The sequence below is a fragment of the Lipotes vexillifer genome, unplaced genomic scaffold (assembly GCF_000442215.2).
Source record: "Lipotes vexillifer unplaced genomic scaffold, Lipotes_vexillifer_v1.1 scaffold491, whole genome shotgun sequence".
Classification (NCBI taxonomy): domain Eukaryota; kingdom Metazoa; phylum Chordata; class Mammalia; order Artiodactyla; family Lipotidae; genus Lipotes; species Lipotes vexillifer.
In genome coordinates, this window is record NW_006770548.1 from 591,244 (window position 1) to 601,461 (window position 10,218).

Genomic DNA, 10,218 nt, shown 5'->3' on the forward strand with positions numbered 1-10,218 from the left:
CCTGAAGCCTTCCCCAGGTGGAAGGGCAGGGCAAGCAGAGGGACCAGGCGCAGAGATGGGGAAGAGCAGGGGACTCAGCGCTGTCTGAGTGGTTGCGGTGGATGGGGCAGCCTGACACCTGAGGCCTGCAGGGCAGGGGCTGAGGACAGCAGGGAGCATCAAGATCCAAACCCCGAAGCCCCTGCCTCAAGGCAGTGTGGGAAATGGCCAAATCAGTGCTTGGCATGAGCCCCTAGACAATGGTGTGGAGGGCGGACAGCGGTCTGGGCAGAGCCTGGAACCAGAGAAGGTGGAGTCCTGAGGCTGTGGCTACGCTTGAGAGGAGAGAAGACGGTGGTAGGAGCTGGGCCGGGCTGGTGGGAGGCCAGAGGGAGTGTCCTCAGGAGGACGAAGGAGCAGGTGGGGCTCCCAGGCTTTCAGCTCAGGGCTCCTGCGGCGGCACCCAGCCAACAGCAGCCAACAGCCCAGTGCGGACAACCAGGGGCACTCATGGGAGTCTTGAGCTCAGAGATACAGACCAGTGATGTGTGTCCCTGATAACTGGTATCTTGAGAAGGGGTGTCCCCAGGAATGTGTGAGGACTGGGAGGAGAAGCAGCCCGGATGCACCTGTGCCAGCCCTGCCTCTTAGGAGGAGGGTCCTTGGAGGAGACCGAGCAGGAGCCACGGGGGAGGCAGGAGGGCACCCAGGAGAGTGGCAGCAGGGGACAGTCGGGCAGGGGGCAGTTTCAGAACACAGAGTGTCTCCAGTGCCTGTAGAGATAAAGACAAGGCTTGAGAGGGGCCTCTGGATCCAGTGAGGGCTGGTCAGCCTGCTGTGGCCTTGAACGTGAGCCTGCAAAGAAGTGTTGTCAGTGGTGTAGATGACCCTTTCTCAGCCTCCTTTGGAGAGGGGCCAGGACAATAGGTCGTGTTTGGCGGGGACCGGGGACAGGACATTTTTAGACTGAGAAAACAGTGGAGAAGAATACAGGAGAAGGGACAGACAGAGCTCACTGGTTGAGGGCTGGGCCCAGAGAACAAGATGGTGAGGGCTTGACTGTCTGCCTATGGACTGCTGGATGGGTAAGGCTCTAGATGTGGTTCTTACTGTCCTCCATTCATTAAAGCTTAACTGAGTTCCTACTGGGTTCAAGGCAGTGCCTGAACTTGGAGGTTGCTGTTGAATCACTCCTTTACCCTATTCCTGAGGAGGCCAGAGTGTGGAGGCAGAGGGGACGTAAGACACAGCCTGGTCCTCCCTCTCCTGGAGGACTCAACGCTCTTGAGCAACCCTGCCTTTGACACTCCCCATGGGCCCCAGGAGAGGCCAAGACGTTGTCAGGGAGATAGAGAAACAATTTCTTCACCTTCACAGGAGGCTTCCCGCTCCCACTGCCCAGAAATCCTGTGAGGCAACGCAGGGGCTGAAGAAAGCCCGGTCAACACCCTGGAAGGTAGCCAGGGATGGGGCAGGTCAGGAAGGCTCCTGGTTGAGCCTTTGCATCAGGCCCAGGTTGAGCATAAAGGAGGGTGCTGCGTGCTGGGAGGAGGCCGACTTGGGGACCATGGAGACCCAGAGGGCCAGCCTCGCCCTGGGGCGGTGGTCACTGTGGCTACCGCTGCTGGAACTAGTGGTGCCCTCGTCCAGCGCCCAGACCCTCAGCTACAACGAGGCTGTGATTCGTGCTTTGGATCAGCTCAACGAGCAGTCCTCAGAAGCTAATCTCTGCTGCCTCCTGGAGCTGGACATGCCTCCCAAGACCGTGAGTCAGGAGGGGCCTGGGGAGGGGGCTGTCTTGTACTAGTCTTGGCCACACTGTCATCCCCTTTGCTCAGGCTGTACCTCCTGTCAGGAAGGCACTTCCCATCTAGGTGGGCTCCCACCTCTTCCAGGAAACCTTCCCAGAGCTGGGTCCCCTCGCAGCATGAGGCTTCCTGCCTTAGCATCTCTACTGTTGGAACAGGCGCCCTGTACACCCCTTTTGGGCCTAAGGGTTCTCTGGGAGCTCCAGGGATGGAGGGGAGTCACTGACTCTGCCATGTGACTTCCCTGTTTTAAGTCCCCTCTTAACTCGGTGTCCCGCTACCAGGGAAGGACTCTGCTCAGCCTGGAGGTGCCAGTGACAAGGTCTCTCCCTGCAGGCGACCCCTGACTTCCTTCAGCCCCTCAGAGGTGCAGGTGGTCTCATCAGAGCTGGTCCCGTCCTGCTCTCTGTGTGCCCACGAGGCCAGGAATGGGCTCTGTCCCCTTCCCCCGTGCACCCAGCACCAAGCCCAGGGCCAGGCTCACAGAGCAGCTGGAAAGGCTGCCGTCTAGGTGGGGACAGGGAGACAGATCAGAGAAGGAAGGATGAACCTCAGCCCAGTCTCCCCGATTTGATCCTTGACCAGGATGAGGACCCAGACACCCTGAAGCCTGTGAGCTTCACAGTGAAGGAGACCGTGTGCCCCAGGACGACCCAGCAGCCCCCGGAGCCAGTGTGACTTCAAGGGGAATGGGGTGAGGTTGGGGGCTGGGAGCACAGGTGGATGCTTCCCAGGGAGCCTAATAGGGGGCTTCAGGGAAGATTTCCAGTCCATAGGCTGAGTTTGGGAGGTGATGGCCCGGCGGGTTCCATTTTGACCTCGAGCCTCCCCTTCCAGCTGGTGAAACAGTGTGTGGGGACAGTCACCCTGGACCAGTCCAAGGACCAATTTGTCATAAACTGTAATGAGGTGAGTGGCCCCTTCTGTGTTATGAAGCTGATAATGCGGTGGGTTGTGGAACATCCCTTGGACCAATTACCTGCTGCCCCTTCCAGGGCAGAGAAAGGCCCTTCTACCTGGCCCCTCCCTCACCGGAGCCCCAGGTCTCCAGGACTGGCTCTGCCATCCCTTAGAGCAGTGGTTCTCTAAGTGGGGTCCCACCCAGGAACTTGACAAAAAGGCAGATTCCCAGGCCACACTCAGACCTCCTGAATCAGACTCTGGCCTGGGGCCCAGCCATTTGTATTTTCACCAGGCCTCCAGGGGATTCTGACTGTGCTGAAGTTTAAGAGGCATTGACTCAAGTCATGGGCTTTCAGCCCCTGCTCCAGTCCAGCTTTGTTGGGATGGGCTTGTGACCCTGGGAAACCCCTTGCCATCTGTGGGCCCCAGTTTTCTCATCTGTCTGTATGTGTAGGTATTCAACCACATGCTCCAAGTGTCACACTGGAAGTGGATTGGGGCCCCAAGCTTCCTGCGGTGGCCCAGGAATGGGAGTGTTCAGGTGGGGTGTGGTCCTGTGTTAATCTTGAGCCAATCGCCAAAAGAAGGCTGTTTCCTCCTGGTTCACAGATTCAGAGTGTGGGGCTATTTCGATGGCTGGGTGACTTCCTCCAGAGAGGTGGGAGAAGATAGGCAAAAAGACTGAGAGAATTGGTCAGAGAATCAAAGATATCTTTGGGATATTTCAGCTCAGTGAATAGTGCTAAGAATCAGCTTATCCTGGCTCAGACTTTTGGACTCTGAAAAATAAATTCTTCTGAAAACAATTTCCTCCACATTCAAATTCACTTATCTCCCCTCCTTCATCTTACCAGGACCAAGTCCTTAACTCTGAGAGTCCTCTTGGGTGTGTGTGTGTGTGTGTGAGAGAGAGAGAGAGAGAGAGAGAGAGGATCACTCCTGTCAATACAGAGATGGGTGAGGCCCCTGTTCCTTCCAGGAGGGCATGGGGAGAGGCCAGGGCCAAGAGGTCCAGCACAGCATCTCCATTCTCGGGTCCCTCCCGTGCCCTTCACACACCGCTGCCCTCCTCCTCCAACACCCAGTATGGACTTAAGGAGACCTGCTCTGTGTGCAGTGCTGGTGGGGATGCTGTCCCTGCTCACATGGAGGTGACAGTCCAGGAGGGGCCAGGCATTTGTTAAACACTCACAGAGATGCAGTTCAGTCTCAGGGCTAAGCCTGCAGTTACAATACCCATAACGTTTCACTTCCTCTTGACAGTCGTAACTCTGGAAAAGTGTGCCCCTCATGGCTTTTCCTCTGGCATTGAACACATCACTGTGGCCGTTTCTCAATGTCGTTCAAACAAAAAGCAACCACACTCATAGAAAGAGGGATCAGATTTGTGGTTAGAGTGTGGGTGGAGATTGGATGAAGGTTTTAAAAAGTACAAACTTTCAGTTATAAGATACAAAAGTACAGGGATGTAATGATGACTATAGCAACACTGCTGTGTGGTATATTTGAAAGTTGTCAAGAGAGTAGATCCTAAGAGTTCTCATCACAAGTAAAAAAAACATTTTTTTTTCTTTTCGTATCTATATGAGATGATGGATGTAAATGAAACATTGTGGTAATCATTTCACAATATATGTAAGTCAAATCGTTATGCTGTACACCTTAAACTTATACAGTGCTGTATGTCAGTAATATCTCAATGAAACTGGAAAAAAGTACTTTTTAAGAGTGTAAAAGGATTATTGCAGCAAAAAGTTTGTGAACCGCTGCCCTAGAGAAACTCTCCATGGGTGTGCAAGGAGACACACAGGATAACAACCAATTGGAATACTGGTCTATTTTTACAATAGATACCATACAGCTGTGAACAAAAATGAACGGATTACTGTATATCATTAAAGAAACTGTGCAAAATGAGCTAGTAGATACGTTATAAGGCTATTTATAGAATGTTTAAAGGCGTGGAAACAAGACTACGTTTTCCTTATGGGTACCGGTGGTAAAAACAGAAAACTTGCCGGAGGAGCAATCAGCAGGTCAACGCGATAACACAGTCTTTCTCCGACCCGCGGGGGTCGCGTTCTGTTCCGAAACTACGCTTCCCGGCAGGCCACGCGCTGCGCCGTGACGCACTTCCTGCAGACGCACGTCCTTCCCTCTGCACCGCCCGTAGCCAGGGGCGGGCTGTGAGATCGCTTAGCGACTGGACGCGGACGGAGGTACCGTTATTGTTGCCGCTTTGCCTACCCAGGCGCAGATGTGTACCTCGCGGGAGCAATTCCGGCTTGGCAGTGGACGGTGAGTCGGGCAAGCTGGCGAAGTGCCAGGGCGAGAAGAGGGTGACCGCGCCCCCCGTCTCCCCTCGGCGCTCCGACCTCAGGCGCCGGGCTGGCGTGGGCGGTATCCGAGGCTGAGGCTGGTCCTTCAGGAGGTGTGGAGATGGAGGGTGCGCGCTGTGGGCTGTGCAGCTCACCCCTCCCGACTGCTCGCCTTCCTTGTGGGTGGGGCGGGTTTCCTCCCTTGGTGTCCAGTACCCTGTCCTCGTGGTTTGCAGCTACCTCTCCAAATCTCCCCGCCTCGACTTCCGCCGCGGGGGTCCCATTTGCGCTCTCCACTCTGGCAGCCGTTGGCTGCCAGTGACTATTGAACGCTTCAGGTGTGGCCAATGCTACTGAGGACCTGCATTCTTAATTTTACTTCCAGTTAATTAATATCTAACTGAATAATGAAGAAGGCTAAAACATTTTTCCATCAGACACAAGATTATTGTTTTGCTGAGACTATACTTCCCTTTAATCCTTGAAAATTTAACGTCTTTTTGAGATGTACTGTAAGTGTCAAATACACACCTGATTTCCAAGAGATGGTTGGGGGGATTTCCCTGGTGGTCCAGTGGGTAAGACTCCGCTCCCAATGCAGGGGACCCGGGTTGGATCCCTGGTCAGGGAACTAGAACCCACATGCATGCGGCGCCTAAGAAGTCTGCATGCCGCGACTAAAGATGCCGCAACCAAGATTCCGCGTGCTGCAACTAAGACCTGGCGCAGCCTAAATAAGTAAATAAAATAAATAAATATTTTTTAAAAAGAGAGAGATGGTTGGGAAAAAAGTATAAACTATGATAACTTTTTAACACTATGTGTTGAAATGATAATATCTTAGATATGTTGGGTTAAATGTTATTAAAGGTAATTTAACTTTTTATTTTTAAAAAGATTTATTTATTTATTTATTTTTGGCTGTCGTTGGGTCTTCGCTGCTGCGCCCCGGGGCTTTCTCTAGTTGCGGAGAGGGGGTTATTCTTCGTTGCGGTGCGCAGGCTTCTCACTGCGGTGGCTTCTCTTGTTGCAGAGCACTGCGGTGGCTTCTCTTGTTGCAGAGCACGGGCTCTAGGCGCGCGTGCTCAGTAGTTGTGGCTCACGGACCCTAGAGTGCAGGCTCGGTAGTTGTGGCGCACGGGCTTAGTTGCTCCGCTGCATGTGGGATCTTCCCGGATCAAACCCGTGTACCCTGCACTGGCAGGGGGATTCTTAGCCACTGTGCCACCGGGGAAATCCCTAATTTCACCCTTTAAAAAACTATTTGAGAAGGCTACTTGGGTTTTTTTTTTTTTTTTTTGGCCGCACGGGGCAATGCGGAATTTTAGGTTCCCGACCAGGGATCGAACCCATGCTCCCTGCAGTGGAAGTGTGGAGTCTTACCCACCGGACTGCCAGGGAAGTCCAGGAAATTTTAAATTACATGTTTGGTTGGCACTGTAGCTCTCATATTGCTCTTGGATAGCGCTGCCCTGTGAGAAGGGATATTTTTGCATCTGGTAGAGCCTTCCTAGCCTCTTGGGGAAGGCTTCCTAGAGGAGCTGATGTGTCTGGAGGGCATTCTTATCCTGTCTTGTCTGAGGGGTCTGTATCTACCACATTGTGTGTTTCTGTTGGAGGTTCCTGCAGAATGGCTTTTTCAGCCCCTTTTCCCTAGCCACCATGAGTCTTCCTGGGGTGGGTTGTGCTGTAGAGAGAAAAGTAAGGGCATGATGGTGATTTGAGAGCATGAGATTGGAGGAGGATGCATCTCTCACAACCAGATGTCTCCTGAGACTCATGTTTTCTTTTCTACCAAGGTGAAGAAGTTTCTAATGGTTTGGTTTTAGAAGCCATGTTTACACTTTTAATAGATACTGAACTGCCATGTAGATGGTAGTTTGCTCCCACCAATTATTAAAGAGGCACTGTTTCCTCACTGAGTTGAGATGCCATATTTGCCACATACTATGATTAGATTGCCCTTTCTTCCACCCACCCACCCACCCATCCATCCATCCATCCATTCATCCTTCCATCCTTCTTACTCTGCAGTCTGAATTGTAGATATGACCAATCTGTGATTGACCTGTATCATGAGGGAGGGGGGAAAAAACCTTAATAGCTTTTAGGCACTTAGATTTTTGGAGGTCACTTGTTGCCAGAGCATAACCTAGCTTAACCTAGTTAGATAGTGATCCTTTTCTCCATGTCAGTCTGAAAAGTCTGGCTTCTTCAGTGTGAATTCTAGATGTCTGGTCACTCTGCATTTTCATTCAGTCATTGGCTCGATAGGCATTTATTGAAGCAGTGTTAAGTGAAGCTGCTCTGAAACAGAAGCTTAGATACTAGGCTTGGCGCTGCCACTTGGGAGTGATACACTCTTGTGAGCAAGTGACCTAACCTCCCAGTTCTTGGTTCCCTCTTTTGTGAGATAGAGGTAGCAGCAGTATTTACATCATGGCTTTGTCATGAAGATTAATGAAGCAGTGGACTTAGCACGGTGCCTGGTAAGTGGTACCTGCTTAATCAGTGTTAGCTACTGCTAGTGGTAGTTCTGGAAGGAGAAGAGCTGTGAAGGATAAGTTATGCTGAAGTAATAAATGACTTCAAATCTCAATGGCAGTCTAACAACAGCAGTCTAACTGGAATCCTATCTAACCCTTAGTGGGTTAGCTTTGGCTCTTGGGTTAGCTTTGGCTCTGCTTCCTGTCCTTTCGATCCATGACCAAGGGTGAAAGGGCAGACCCTATGTGGGCAAGGAGCACTTGCCAGAGTGATAGAGGGAGAAGAGCAAGAAAGATGAAACCACACGGTGGCTCTTAAAGTTGCTGTTTAGAAGAGAGACATGTCATTTGCACTCACATTTCACTGGTGAGGCAAGTCACTTGTATGTGCCTGATGTCAGTGGGTGGGGAAGTGTAACTCTTTTGCAGAGAAGGAAAGCAAATACTTGGGAATAGCACAATCCAGTCTGAGGAATTTACCCTAATTTCTAGGATTACAAAAATGTCTGAAGAATTGTATTAAGCACTGTCAGGGACAGGTAGCTGGAGGAGTCCTGGAGAAAATAGGATAAGTCGGAAAAAGACTGTAAGAACATGAAGTTATATCTGGGGGCTTTCTTCTTTCTGTTCCAGCTTTTATAGATTGGTGAGAACAAATTGGCATAGTCTCAGGGTCAGAGTTTCCCTTCAACTTCCTCTCTCCTAAAAAGTCATATTGAAGAACTTCCTTGGTGGTCCAGTGGTTAAGACTCTGCTTCCACTGCAGGGGTCATGGGTTTGATCCCTGGTCAGGGAACGAAGATCCTGCATACCACATGGTACGGCCAAAATAAATAAATAAATAAACAAATAGTCATATTGAAAAGAGTTCAGTGTATGCATCCCCTTCTTTCTATTCTGTTTCATTATTCTATTGCTGTACTACTGCTAAAGCACTTTTATTTACTATGGCTTGATAGTGTGTTGTCATATTTTAGAAGATAAGTCTTCTTAGTCTTTATTTTCATAATTTTCTTGACTATTCTTATATATTTTCTTTAAAGGAATTTTAGAATTATCTTGTCTAGAGCCGTAAAAAAATCTCTGTTGTGATTCCGACTGGTGTTGCATTGAGTTTATTTAATTTGGAAGGAATTGATTGGCTTGCAGTTTAATTCACCTTGTCCAGAAGCATGGTATGACTCTTCATCTACCTGCATATCCTATTATGATCTCCTGAATAAACTCACATTCTAGAAGGGAGATAGATGGAGAAACATAAATGTAAACATGTAGTGTGGTGTGATTGAGAAGAGACCCAGGTTGGACATAAGAGGGAGTTACACCTCTGCCTGTGACATTGGAGTATGAGTCAAGGCTTACTGGAGCAGGAGAACCTGAGTGGTCACAAAGGGACAGTAGTCAGCAGTGGACTGAGACTCTAGTCAAGGAGTCTGCAGCACTTCAGGTTCGATAACAGCAGTTCCCTAACACTGCTTGCCTTTCTCTGGGCCATGTTGCTGGAGGTCTTTGACTCAGGTTTGTGGTGAGACAGATAATGCAAACTTCTGATGGGGTCATATGCCTTACAGATACTGAAATGGAAGATAGACAGCTTCCCAGAAGACACTGTAGGGCCTGCGGTTCTACCTAACTGATGGGACTTGGTTCAAAACTCAGTATTGGGCTTCCCTGGTGGTGCAGTGGTTGAGAGTCCACCTGCCGATGCAGGGGACACGGGTTCGTGCCCCGGTCTGGGAGGATCCCACATGCCGCAGAGCGGCTAGGCCCGTGAGCCATGGCCGCTGAGCCTGCGCGTCCAGAGCCTGTGTTCCGCAACGGGAGAGGCCACAACAGTGAGAGGCCCGCGTACCACAAAAAACAAAACAAAACAAAACAAAACTCAGTATTGTAGAAACTCCTTAGAGCACAGGGAATTGACTACAGCTGGAACCTAGACCAGCAGAGCCAGAAGCTGGGCATTGCATGCCCTGCACAGGGTCTGAGAATAGAAGCCCAGGTACTGTTCCGTCATGGCCATGGTATTACCTGCCGCTTCCATGAAGAGTTGGAGACTTGGGAGTAGTGGGGGTTGTTGAAGTCTCTGCCGTAAAAGAAATAGTATGCTAATCATGGGGCTTATCCAAAGTGGCTGAGCTATTTGGTGCTAGCAGCAACCTGATAATCTAGACCTTGGGCTGCTAGCTGAGGACCTGATCTCTTCCCCTCCCCTCTCCTCCTCTCCTGTTCCTTAAAGATGGCTGACAAAGGCCAAAGTGTGATGGGAAGAAGGGAGGGGGGCTGTGCCAAGTGGTCCTGAGTGAGGTAACTGGCGGGAGCCGCAGTGCTCAGGTGGCTTTGTAGCTGGGCGCTGCTGATGGAGGGGAGCCTCTGGCTGCTGTGTGGCTCCAGTAGGGGCCTTTCCGTCTCTGGCACTCACACCAAGGCAGGTATGGATATTGTGGGGCTGAGGGTCTCAAGTTTTGGGGACTTTGGGGATCCCCCATTAAGGTATGTTATTCCCATTTGTGATTTTCCACGGGGTCAGGGGGTGGTGCTTGTGGAAGCGGAGCTGGAGGAGGTGGTTCCCCCTCCCTGATCAGGCCTGTGATACTTCCTTGTAGCCAAAGCAGCAGCCTGTGGGCTACATAGCTACAGCCTGTGTGGTGGATGCTCAGAGCTTCCCTTGATAGACTAACAGGTGAGTCAGTGAGCTGTGTCCAGCAGGTGGTACAAGGGTTAAGA

The 10,218-nt window shown here is 50.9% G+C and overlaps 1 protein-coding gene across 1 annotated transcript; it reads left to right on the forward strand.

Moving 5' to 3' along the window:
- Window positions 1–1,543: 1,543 nt before the first annotated feature.
- LOC103080984 (antibacterial peptide PMAP-37-like) lies at window positions 1,544–5,104 on the forward strand. Its single transcript, XM_007446220.1, is given in 7 exon segments — window positions 1,544–1,744; window positions 2,373–2,456; window positions 2,458–2,481; window positions 2,625–2,696; window positions 3,300–3,348; window positions 3,351–3,422; window positions 4,983–5,104. Coding segments are annotated over 7 exon segments (621 nt in total). The 5' UTR covers window positions 1,544–1,546.
- The last annotated feature ends 5,114 nt before the right edge of the window (window positions 5,105–10,218 follow it).